Here is a 13,003-nt window from a genome sequence, read left to right on the forward strand (position 1 = left end):
GTGTAGGTACGGAAGAGGGATTGTTCCACGTAACCTACAAAGAGGCAGGCGTAGCTTGGGCCCATGCGGGTACCCATGGCCACCCCCTTTGTCTGTAGGAAGTGGGAGGAATTGAAAGAGAAGTTGTTGAGGGTGAGGACGAGTTCGGCTAAGCGGATGAGGGTGTCAGTGGAGGGGGACTGGTCGGGCCTGCGGGACAGGAAGAAGCGGAGGGCCTTTAGGCCATCTGTATGGGGAATGCAGGTGTATAGGGACTGGACGTCCATGGTAAAGATGAGGTGTTGGGGACCGGGGAATTGGAAGTTCTGGGGGAGGTGGAGGGCATGGGTGGTGTCACGGACATAGGTAGGGAGTTCCTGGACCAAGGAGGAGAAAATGGAGTCCAGATAGTTGGAGATAAGTTCGGTGGGGCAGGAGCAGGCGGAGACAATGGGACAACTAGGGCAGTCAGGTTTGTGGATTTTGGGAAGGAGATAGAAGCGGGCAGTGCGGGGTTAGGGAACGATGAGGTTGGAGGCCGTGGGTGGGAGGTCACCTGAAGTGATGAGGTTGTGGATGGTTTGGGAGATGATGTTTTGGTGGTCGGAGGTGGGATCATGATCAGGGGGGCGGTAGGAGGAGGTGTCAGAGAGTTGGCGTCTGGCCTCGGCGATGTAGAGGTCAGTGCACCATACCACAACTGTGCCCCCCTTGTCCGCGGGTTTTATGGTGAGGTTGGGATTGGAGCGGAGGGCTGCACGTTCTGCAGGAGAGAGGTTGGAGTGGGTGAGAGGGTTGGAGAGGTTGAGGCGATTGATGTCTCAACGGCAGTTGGTGATGAAGAGTTTTTTGCCTCCTCCTCCACCTCCTCCAGAACTTCCAATTCCCTGGTCCCCAACACCTCACCTTTACCATGGACGTCCATTTCCTATACACCTGCATTCCCCATACAGAAGGCCCTCCGCTTCTATCCATCTTCTATCCGCCTCCCCCTCTCTCCCTATTTATTTCAGAACCCCCTCCCTCTCCCCCATTTCTGATGAAGGGTCTAGGCCCGAAACGTCAGCCTTCCTGCTCCTATGATGCTGCTTGGCCTGCTGTGTTCATCCAGCTCTACACCTTGTTATCTCGGGTTGGATTTGTCCTGCTTTTTGTGTACAGGACATACTTGGGCAATTTTCCTCATTGTCGGGTAGATCCCTGTGTTGTAACTGTAATGGAACAGCTTGCCTAGGGGAGCAGCAAGTTCTGGAGCACAAGTCTTCGTACTATTGCCGGAATGTTGTCAGGGCCTGTAGCCTTTGCAGTATCCAGTGTCTCCAACCATTTCTTTATATCACGTGGAGTGAATTGAATTGGCTGAAGAGTGGTATCTGTAATGCTGGGGACCACTGGAGGAGGCCAAGATGGATCATCCACTCAGCACTTCTGGCTGAAGTTTGATGCGAATGCTTCAGCCTTATCTTTTGCACTGATGTGCTGGGCTTTTCCATCATTGAAGATGGGGATATTTGTGGAGCCTCCTCCTCCAGTGAGTTGTTTAATTGTCCACCACCATTCACGACTGGATGTGGCAGGACTGCAGAGCTTAGATCTGATCTGTTGGTTGTGGGATCGCTCAGCTCTGCTCTGTCTATCACTTGCTGCTTTCGCTGTTTGGCGTGCAAGTAGTCCTATTTGGTGGCTTCACCAGTTGATACCTCATCTTCAGGTATGCCTGGTGCTGCTCCTGGCATGCCCTCGTACACTCTCCATTGGGCTAAAATGGTTAGCCAGATTTATTTACAATGTTTTGACATATACAGAATTAACACTGCTCAGTGCGCAAAGGAAAGGTTTCTTCACCAACTTTCCTTGTGGTCCCTTAAGATTGGAACACGGGGCAATGACGTTGCAAATGTGAGATGGACTGTACAGCAGGAGCTTTACTCTGAATCTAACCCCATGCTGTATCTGAGCTTGGCTGAACTATCCATGCTATCTCTTTATGTAGTTTGGTATCAGATGCTGTCTGATTGACACACCTCAGCAACATTCTTTTTTACATTAAAGTAGATAAATGCAAGCTGTCACATCCGACCCCCGACCCCGCAGCTCCCGTTGCTTCCACCCATTCACATGCTGACCTTTCCCTGTGCGAAATTATTCCAAATTTAACCTGGAATTAAACATTTTCATGGCCTTATAGACAACTGCATGTGACTGGATGGCCACACTAGCTACTGCTGGCCATATTTCCTGCACACATCGTCCCTTATTTCTCACATTGCACAAGAGGAGCACGTCACACTTCTGCAGTGTCCTGTCATGACTTCTGTCTGGATTAAGCTACTTACTCCGATTAAGAGAATTTAATTAAGCTAGGGAGCTTCTTTGTTTCGAACAATTTTCGGAAATCCCTATCATTACTTAAGCTAATATCCTTTAAAAAACTATAAGAAAAGAACCTGCAGGTATTACTTATCAGTTGGCTGTTTCCATTGGGACCATGTTGCTTTCTGAACTGCTCGGACTGAAGCTGAGCACCACACTTTCAGTTTCACCTACTCCCCGTCTCACCTAGCTTTCTGTTTTCACACAACTCCAAAGCACTCCCATCTAGCAAAGTAGCACTGAGATTGCCTCCTTATTGTATGCCCCAAGAACAATGCTTCTAAACTGGATTAATTTTTTTTTAATTTACAATTTACCTTTCTAATCAACCTGTTCAGAGATATTATTCCACATCTCTGCAGCAGGTGAAACTTGAACCCAGGCCTCCCTGTCTAGGGGTAGGGACACTACCACTGTACCACAAGAGGGCCCCTGATCTGTATTAAACCAACTGTTAGTTAACTACCCTCACCTGAGAGTCACTCAGAAAGATAACTATAAGTAAATACAACAAAACAGAGCAGCTTTTAGTTACCTGATTAAAGAACTAATTTAAAATTAAATAACAAATATATCTGAAAACTGACTAGTGTCTACTCAGTCCCTCCATCTCAGGGAGATAGTTGTTGATAGAGAAGCATTGAGAGATCATAGTCAGTGTGCAACAATCTCTCTCTCAGAGAGGGACTGAGAGACATTAGTTTGTGTACAACAATCTCAATCAGAGAGAGAGAGAGAGAAACACAATATGTCTACAGCTATGTCCTTGAGAGAGAGGAACTGAAAGATACTGGTAAGTATACAGACCTTCCCCTGAGAGAGAGGGACTGAGAAACAGCAGTCAGCGTACAGATATCTCCCAGACAGAAAGAGGGAATGAGAGACAGCAGTCACTGTACAGATATCTTCCTGAGAGAGAGGAATTGAGAGACACCTGTCAGTGTACAGATATCTCACTGAGAGAAAAAGGGACTCAGAGACACCATTCAGTGTACACATATCTCCTTGAGAGACAGGGAACTGAGAGACACCAGATAGTGTACAGATATCTCCCTGACAGAGAGGGACTGAGAGAGACCTGTCAGTGTACAAATATCTCCCTGAGAGAGAGGGGACTGAGAGACACCAGTCAGTGTACAGATATCTCCCTGAGAGAGAGAGGACTGAGAGACACCAGTCAGTGTACAGATATCTCCTTGAGAGAGAGGGGACTGAGAGACACCAGTCAGTGTACAGATATCTCCCTGAGAGAGAGAGAGACATGATATGGAGGTGCTGGTAACCTGTTGGACTATAACTGGAAAGAGAGACAGACCAAGAGACACCAGTGTACAGATTCCTCCCTTGAAGGGAGAGAACTAAGAGACACCAGTGACTGTTTGAAATTAAATAGAGTCTTTCAGTCTCTCTCCTACTGAAATTGATTTCATGTGACTTGACCTTCAACCCATTTTCTGTATTTTTCAGAAACCATATCCAATGTTAGCATTCACGTCAGCATGGGTGCAGATGAGGCTTCTTGCCAGCTCCAGTGTAAGACAGCCGAAGGCACAAAGCTCACCTACAAATGGCAGTCCCATGGGGTTGAGGTGGTCAATGACAAACACCACAACATCTCAGATGGTGGCAGTAGGCTGAGTGTTGCGATGTCAGTGGTTGTTCCTGTTGGTCATTCCTTCTACAAGTGCACTGCATCAAATGCTGTCAGCTCAGATAGCATCGAAATTGATTTAAACCCAGATTGCAGCACAGGTTAGTCTTGGTTTACTGTCTCTTAAAGGTGGTCCATCGGTCTGAGTCAGTGTGACTCCGCCTCTGTTTACATGGGCAATCTGGGACTTGGTTTCCTTTTCCACTGTTGTTTGAACCTCTTGTTGTTTGTGCCGTTTGAGTGTTTCTCGGACAGCATTCAGTAAAATGTAGTATGCATCAAAGCTGTCCTGTACCTGTTGTATTCATGTCAAATAAACATTCCTCACTCTGTAATCACGTGCTTTGCCTGATCTGGAAAATCTTTAATGGATAATATTGAGAATCATTTATTCTGTTTTTCCCTGTTCTTTACCCACTCTCTGAGATTTTAATGCATGTGGTGTTGTCAGAGATTTACTTGCCTTCTAATCGCGTGTTTCACTTGTCTTGGAGTGTTTGATGGGCACACAAAGTGGGACCTTCTCTATGTACCTTATCAAATGTAGTATCTGTCTTAGGAGTGTTTGATGGAGAAAGTGTAGAGAGAGCTTTACTGTGTATCTCACCATGTGCTGTACCTGTTCTGCGAATGATTGTTTGGGACATTGTTGAGGGATTTATTCTGTATCTAAACCCACGCTGTACATTGCCCAGGGTGTTTGGTGGTGGTGGTGTTAAAGGAACAAAAAACAGAAATTGCTAGAAAAGTTTAGCAGGTCTGGCAGCATCTGTGGAGAGAAAGCAGAAGTTAACATTTGGGTCCGGTGACTGTTGTTCAGAATTGATTGTAGCTGTGAAAGCGTTAACATATATGCTGAAGAAGGAGCGGGGAGTGGGGGAAGAAGTAAATGATGGATGAAATTGCAGGCCAGAGAGAGAGAGAAAAACAGTTGGGTAGTCAAAGGAATTGGTAAAGGTCAGCCTGGAAGTATCAGTAGCTGACAATGAGGACCATAAGTGGCTGAGTTGTTTGTGGTAGCAGCCCGTGTGATGACAAGGCCTGGTGTGTAGGCATTGGGGTAAGGACATGAGTGAAGGTGCTCAGACCCTAAAATTATTGAACTCTACATTGAGGCCTGAGGGTTTCAGGGTTTCCAAGCAGAAAATGAGGTGCTATTCTTCCAGTTTGCACAGAAGAATCTTGACTTTCAGTTTACCTTTACTTCAGAAGAGTAGAGGAGGTTTTACTCTATCTAATCCCATGCTGCCATGTCCTGAGAGTGTTTAATGGGGACAGTGTAGAGGAGGCATTACTATATATTTAATCTCTTGCTATACCTGTCCAGGGATTTTTTGATGGGGCCAGTGTAGATGGAGCTTTAAATTCAGTTAAAAAGAGTAAAAAGAGTTTTACTTTCTGTTCATAAGAGTCAATGAAGTTCTAATCCCACGTTGTCCCTATTCTGGGAGCGTTCATTGGGGTCAGCATAGAGAGAACTTTACTTCCAGTTTAAGAGAGTTTAGGGAACTTTATATCTAACCTTGTGCCGTATGACCGTGGAAGTGTTTGTTGAGGGCAGTGTAGAGCGAACTTTCCTTTATATGTAAACCTGTGCAGCACATGACCTGGGAGGGTTTAATATGCTCAGTGTTTTCGTTTCAGTTTAAAAGAGTAGAGGAAACATTACTGAGTTTCTAACCCTGTGCTGTCCCTGTCCTGGGAGTGTTTGATGGGGACAGTGTAGAGGAAGCTTCACTCTATATTTAATCCCATACTATACCTGTCCTGAGAATGTTTGTTTGGGACATTGTAGAGGGAGCTTGCTTTGTATCTAACCTGGCCAGGGATCATTTGGTGGGGATGGTGTTAAAAAGAACTTTACTTTCAGTTTAAAAGAATAAAGGGAGCTTTACTGTGTATTAACCCCATGATATCCCTGTCCTGGGAGTGTTCAATGTGGACAGAATCTAGAGGGTTTTAGTTTCATTGTGAAGGAGTGAATGGAGTTTTATTTTCAGTTTAAAAGGGTACAGTGTGCTTTCTTCTGTATCTAAACTGTGTGCTAAACCTGCATTGTGAGTGTTTGTTGGAGTCAGTGTACAGGGAGCTTTACTCTGTGTTTAATCCCACGCGGTATCTGCCCTGGGAGTTTTTGATAGTGACAGTGTTGAGGGAGTTTTAAATTCTGTTTAAATGAGTGGAGAAGCTTTACTTTCAGTTTATAAAGGTAGAGGAAGCTTTACTCTGTAACTAATCTCGTGCTGTACCCATCCTGGGAGTGTTTAATGAGGATGGGGCGGCAGGACCTTTATTCTGTATTTATCCCTTGTTGTACCTATCCTAGGAATGTTTGAAATAGGGCAGTATGGAAGGAGGTTTAAATTCAAAGAATAAAGGTAGCTTTACTCTCTAAATAACCCCACACCATCCCTGTTCTGGGAGTGCTCAATGGGGCCAGTGTAGAGAGAGCTTTACTTTCAATTTAAAAGAGTAGCGGGAACTTTATATCTCACCTTGTTCCGTTCTGCTATTAGCTGTTTGATGGGGACAGTGTAGAGGCAGCTTTGTACTGTATCGTACTGTACCTGTCCTGTGAGTGATTAAGAGGCACAACTCAATGGAACCTTTACTTTCATTTTAGAAGAGTAGAGAAAGCTTTACTTTCAGTTTATAAAGGTAGAGAAAATTTTACTAGGTTCATGCTGTCGCTGTTATGGCAGTATTTAATGGTGCCAGTGTAGAGGTAACATTCCTTTCCATTTAAAAGAGTAGAGAGATCTTTACTTCCAGTTTACTTTTCATTTAAAAGAGTAGAGGCAGCTTTACTTACAGTTTAAAAGAGTAGAGAGAGCTTTGCTCTGTATCTCACCATATGCTGTACCTGTCCTGGGAGTATTTGTTGGCACTAGTGTGGCGGGAGCTTTAAATTCAGTTTGAGTAGATGGAGCTTTACTCAATGATTGGTCAGGACTGAATTCTGTGCAATATACTGAATCTTTCTCATTGTTTGTTGTAGGGAATGACCGTTTTACATTGCCGATCTGGGCAATTGTTGTCCTTAGTATCTTCAGCCTTTTCTGCAGCTTTGTATTGTTCCTTTGTGCCTGTTTCTTCTGGTGCAGGGATGTAAGGTGGTTTCTGCGACGCAGACGAGGTAAGTACCATGGATCTTTGTGCACTGCATTTTTGAGCAGTCCTCTTTTTCTGTCTCCTATTTTTCTCTTTGACTTTGGATTTACCCTTTCCTCTCTAGATTTAACCCCTACTCACTTTGAATTTATCCCTACTCCCTTCTGCATTCTTCCCCTCCTCACTCTGGAATTACCTTCTTCCTCATATCATGGGATTTAAACCACTCTTTGTGTTTTCCCTCACTTAATGCTAGACTTCCCCCTCCTGTTTTCTGGCTTTATCTCTCTCTCTCTCTCTCTCTCTCTCTCTGTATTCCCCCACTCCTGTCTCTAAACGTACCTCCTTTACTCCCTGGAATTACATCCTCCTCGCTGTTCATGTGTCTGAATTTTCTCATTCTTCTCTCCAGATGTACCCACTTCTCAGTTCTGTGTTTCTTTCTGTGATACACAACAACGCAAACACACACGCAAACAGGGAGACATTATTATGGTATTTTGCTACAATAGAATATCTTGCCTTCATGGCAAAAACAGTGGAGGTGGCTGCATACAGTACCAGAAATCTCAGTCCCAAACATGTCGCCTAACATTTCATGCATGCATGTCTCATGGAGGCAGCTGCTTATATAAATTTGATTTTGTTAATTTAGGGGATAGGAAGGCCTATTCAGGAAAGTTTATGTTTTAGGGTGATAATACTAGCTTGACAAAGGGGACATAATTTGCCATGGTTGGTAAATGGAAGAGAATGAATTGGCACAAAGTGTGTGAAGGACAAGGAGATGCACGCATACATAAACACAAGGAGAAACAGACCCACACACAGGCACAGAGACACACATACATACACACATATATACATACACATATACATGGAGAAACAGACCTATACATAGACATGGAGACACACACGTACACACTCACACATACACATGGAGAAACAGACCCATACACAGACATGGAGGTACACACGTACACACTGACAACTGCACATTGAGACACACACTTTCAAACTTAACTGCACATGGAGATACACTAACATACACAAGCATACACTTGCACACGGATACACTCATGCACATAATGCGCATGCTCAAATACACATTGACACTCACTTATGATCACATATTCCAACACATACAAAAATACAGAAGACATGAAGGTGCAGTTCTGCATACACAAATAAATACAGTTGCAGTCAATTCCTGTTTCTCTCCCTCCACTCTCAGTTCCTGTCACAATCACTCACCATAAAGATAACAGATTCTCTTTGGGATAGAGCATGTGTGCATTTGTGCACGTGGTGACTGAATGGTTCTGTATATGTGTGTGAGAGTAATCTTCAGATACCGTCTGTGGCTTGAGGTTTTGATCGTGAATCCTGGATCACTGACTGTTACTATTTTCCATCCACAGCTTGGTTTAATCCGCCACAGGCACAGTACCCTACTTCGAGCACCGTAGGAGCAACACACACAAGTTCAAGGAGGATAGGTAATCACATTCAAGCCTACACTTCAGACTTTTTGGGGCACTGGGAGGCAGGAGTGCAGTGACCCTTTCATTTTTCCAGATAGGATCCTGTGCTAATCGGCCGGTGATCACCCACACCCCAACACCCTTTCTCAGATCAAAGCTACTCCAACTTGTCTACTTTAACCCCAACCTGTTGTAGGGTGTCACGTTTATCTATCACACTTCCTGTCTTCATGCTCCACTAAGACCAGGACGCATGCCCTGGGACAGAGAATTGCACAGGGTTCACAGGTGTAATCAGAGTGCATGAAAAGCCAGATATCAATGACTATTCTTCATTCAAATGGGATCACACTGACTGTCAAGGGTTTCTAGATGTACTGAGTATGAAAGGACAGATATCAATGACTATTCTTCATTCAGATGGGATCACACTGACTGTCAAGGGTTTCAGGGATTACTGACTGAAAAGCCAGGTATCAGTGTGGGATAAAGCAGTGGAGGGAGGCGTGAGGAGGGATGGATCGTTTTAATTCCTCGAGCATTATCCATTCACTGAGTTCACTTTCAAATCCACGCTGCCTTTTTCTTTTCCTTCAGAACTTGATTGAAGCTGAGTGCTATTTGCCAATCAGTTCGTGATGGTGGAGTGGAATGCCACAGTGGAGATTTGTGGACTGCAGCATGATCGTAACACAATGAACACCACTGCGGTGGATTCGAGGGGATAAAAGACAGCAGAGGAAAAGGGAGTGCATGGGGGAAGTAGGGAACGTGGGCGCGGCCATTATCTGGAACCACATGAAAGAAGACTCCATTTCAAAGACTGTCGAGGATTTGGGAAAAGAACTCCCTCCAACTCATTCAATTGTGCAGTGCATGTGTTTGGAACCAACTGAACCACCAGAAAGATGGCCTTAAACTTGGACTGAACCTCACCAAGAAACAGCAAACTGGAGTCAAAGCTATGTAACTGTCGACAGAATGGATTGGCAACTGCCTTGGAAGCATCACATCTGTGGCCCCTGGGCAGCTATTTTCAGTAAAACCAAAACTACATTTGACAAATTGGATTCTGTGTCTTGCCTCAGTGAGCATGTCAAGAGGAGTGTTTGCAGCAGTAGTTGGTTGTTGATGTATAGACAGTCGTGACCTATTTTCAAATCTCTGATGGGTATCAGGATGAAATTTTGGTCTTGGATCTGGCACCAGCTTTTATTACTGTATTGGACTCAGTTTGGGGTTGTGTGTTTGGGGCATTAATTCTGCAAAGTGTAGTATGGGAGAGTTGGATTTGGATGTCATAGATAGAATCCCTACAGCCCCTAGGCCCAACAAGTCCACACCGACCCTCAGAGCATCCCACCCAGACCCATTCCCCTATAACCCACCTAACCTACACGTCCCTGAACACTACGGGCAATTTAGCATGGCTAATCCACCTGCTCAGCACATCTTTGGACTGTGGGAAGAAACCGGAGCACCTGGAGGAAACCCACACAGACACGGAGAGAATGTGCAAACTCCACACAGACAGGCCCCCGAGGGTGGAATCAAACCGGGGTCCCTGGTGCTGTGAGGCAGCAGCGCTAACCACTGAGTCACCGTGCTGCCCTGTGTCAGGTCCGAGGAACTGGCGTGTACAGAGGGCTGGGTCCGGGGAGGGGAGAGGAGTCAGTTCTGGCATTACCGGTCAAGAGTGTTGGCTCAGAGAATCAGATCCAGAGGGTTAGCTCAGGGCGTTGAATCTGGAGTAAAAGGTTTGAATGAGGCAGAGGGATTAGGGGAGGTCGGTGAGGGTCAGAGCATAACTAAGGTCACGCTGGTCAGATCTTGAAACTTTCATTCAGAAGGTTGGGTCTATTCCGGTGTTCAGGTCAGGTACAAAAGGGTACACTATGGCATTGGTCAGATCCAGAGGGAGTCAGGTCCAGAAAGAAGCAGGTTGTGGAAGTTGGGGATTGAGTTTTCTTGAATCAGGTGTCAGGATTGGGTTGTCCGATTTGAGCTCTCAGGATTGAGTTTTGGGGTTTGGGATTGGGTTTTCCATTTTGAGCTGTCGGGTTTGGGTTTTGGGGTTTAAGGTGTCAGGATTGGTTTTGGGGTTTGAGGTGTCAGGATTGAGTTTTGGGGTTTGAGGGATAGATATTGGATTTTCTGCTTTGATTTGTAACAATTGGATTCCCTGGTTTGAGGTCACTCTGCCGGTGATTGCTCTGTGCGTTTGGTGTCTCCCAGTGGTCTCTGGGGAATGTCACACTCCAGACATCCTTCTCTGGAAGTGGTCATTCTCGATATTCACTGTCTGTTGCTCACTCTGTTGGCGTAGTCACTCTCTATTATCACTGTATTGGGCTGTTCACCTTCTGGTGGTCACTATTGGTTAAGAAAACTGTGGGGCTGGTCACTCATGCTCACTGTCTAATTACCTCTCATTGGGGATGGCAACTTTCTGGCGGTCGCTCTCTGTAGATGGTCACTGGTCACTATCTGATCATTCTGGGATGCTCACTCTGTGTTGGTCACTGAGTGAATGGTCATTCTCATGGTCACTTTGGAATTGGTCACTCTGGTTATTCTGGGTGTGGTCACTGAGGCTGATCATACAGGTGGTCGCTCTGGGCTGGTCAGTGTCTGCAGGTGGTCATTTTCTGATGGATTCTTTCTGGGGATGCTCACTCCCTTGGGATGTTCACTCCCTAAGGTCACTCTCTGGGTGGTCACTCTCCAGGGGCTGGTCACTCTAGGGGATGGTCATTCAGTGTGGTCAGTCTCTAGGGTTGGTCACTGGGGTAGTCAGTCTACAGTGGTGGCCACTCTGTAGGTGTGGTCATGCTATTGTGATAGTCATTCTCCATGGCTGATCACTCTCATGGTCACTGTGAAAAGTTCACTGTCATGGGTGGTCACTCCCTCTAGGGGTGGTTATTCCCTATGGGGATTGTCACATCTGAGGATGGTCACTCTGGGAGTGGTCACTCACGAGGGATGTTCATCCTCAGGATGGACAAGCTGAGGGTGGTCACTTTGCATGGTCACTGTTGCATTGGTCACTCCCTGGTGATGATCAGTCTTTAGGGGTGTTTACTGTGTGGATAGTCACTCTGTGGGGATAGTCACTGTCATGGTTGGTCATTCTAAGGCAGCAGTCACTCACACTGGGGATGGTCACAATCTGGGGATGGTTACTCTCTGGATGGTCACTGTTGAGTTCTCACTCTATGGCGTTGGTCACGCTTTGGGGGTGGTCATACTCTGATGATGATGACTGTGGGTTAGTCACTCTTGGGACGTCGCCTCTGAGAATGGTCACTCTGTGGGTTTGGTAATTCTCTACAGATGATCATTGGGGATAGTCAATTTATGGAATGGTATTCTGGGGGTGGTCACTCTGGGTCTGATCACTCACTGGGATGGTCAACCTCAGGATGGACACTATGGAGTGATCACTCTCTGGGTATGGTCACTCCTGCATGGTCACTCTGTTAGGTTGGTCACTGTCTGGGAATCATCTCTGTGTAGAATGGTATCTCTAGGGATAGTTTTGGTGTAGTCATTGCAGGTGTGGTCACTGTCTGGGTTAGTCACTCTGTGAGATGAAATCTCTAAGGATGGTCTGTAGTGTTGTCACTCTCTGAAATTGGTTACTGGGGATGTAAAGTCTGTGGAATGGTATCTCAGAGAATGGTCTCTGGGGTGCGATCACTGTCACTCTGGAGATGGTCACTCTGGGTATCGCCATTCTCACTCTCTCGAAGGATGATCACTCTGTCTGGGATTGGTTGCTCTCTTTGGGGATGGTCACTCTCCCTAGGGTTGGTCACTCTGGGAATGGTCTCCCTCACTGGGGATGGTCACTCAGGTTGGTCACTTGCTCTGAGGACGTTCACTCTACAAATGGTCACACTCTGGTAATGGTCAATCAGCTGGTGGTCATTCTCTTTCTATGGGGCTCGTCACTCTTGCAGGGGCTGGACTGTCTCTTTAGGGTTAGTCACTCGGTTTAGGGTTGGTCACTCTGCTGATGGTCACTCTCTCCTGGGTTGGTCACTCTCTTGCTAGGGATGGTCACTGCTGATGGTCACTCTCTTGGCTGATGGTCACTGCTGATTGTCATTATCTGGGGATGGTTTCTTTGCTGATGGTCACTTTCTCAGGGAATGGTTGCTCTGGGGTTGGTTACACTTTCTGGGGTTGGTGACTCTCTAAGAATGGGAACTTTGGGGTTGGTCACTCTCTCTGGGAATGGTAACTCTAATGTTTGGTCACTGTCTGTGGGACTGCTAACTCTGGGGATCGTCACTCTCTGGGAATGGTAACTCTGGGTATGGTCACTCTCTGTGATTGGTAACTTTGGGGTTGGTCACTCTGGGAATGGTAATTGTGGGGTTGGTCACTCTCTCTGGGA

At 46.0% G+C, this 13,003-nt stretch overlaps 1 protein-coding gene across 1 annotated transcript in view; it reads left to right on the forward strand.

The window, feature by feature from the left end:
- The window catches only part of LOC125488062, a 38,621-nt gene extending 28,982 nt beyond the window's left edge, over positions 1-9,639 (forward strand). Inside the window, exons 2-5 of the mRNA XM_048620881.1 lie at positions 3,820-4,104; positions 7,002-7,139; positions 8,536-8,613; positions 9,196-9,639. Of these exons, the coding sequence (XP_048476838.1) occupies positions 3,820-4,104; positions 7,002-7,139; positions 8,536-8,613; positions 9,196-9,206 (512 nt within the window). The 3' untranslated portion in view covers positions 9,207-9,639. The remainder of the gene's footprint in view (positions 1-3,819; positions 4,105-7,001; positions 7,140-8,535; positions 8,614-9,195) is intronic.
- Positions 9,640-13,003: the final 3,364 nt, after the last annotated feature.

This window comes from Rhincodon typus, chromosome 48 (genome assembly GCF_021869965.1).
Source record: "Rhincodon typus isolate 14 chromosome 48, sRhiTyp1.1, whole genome shotgun sequence".
Lineage (NCBI taxonomy): Eukaryota > Metazoa > Chordata > Chondrichthyes > Orectolobiformes > Rhincodontidae > Rhincodon > Rhincodon typus.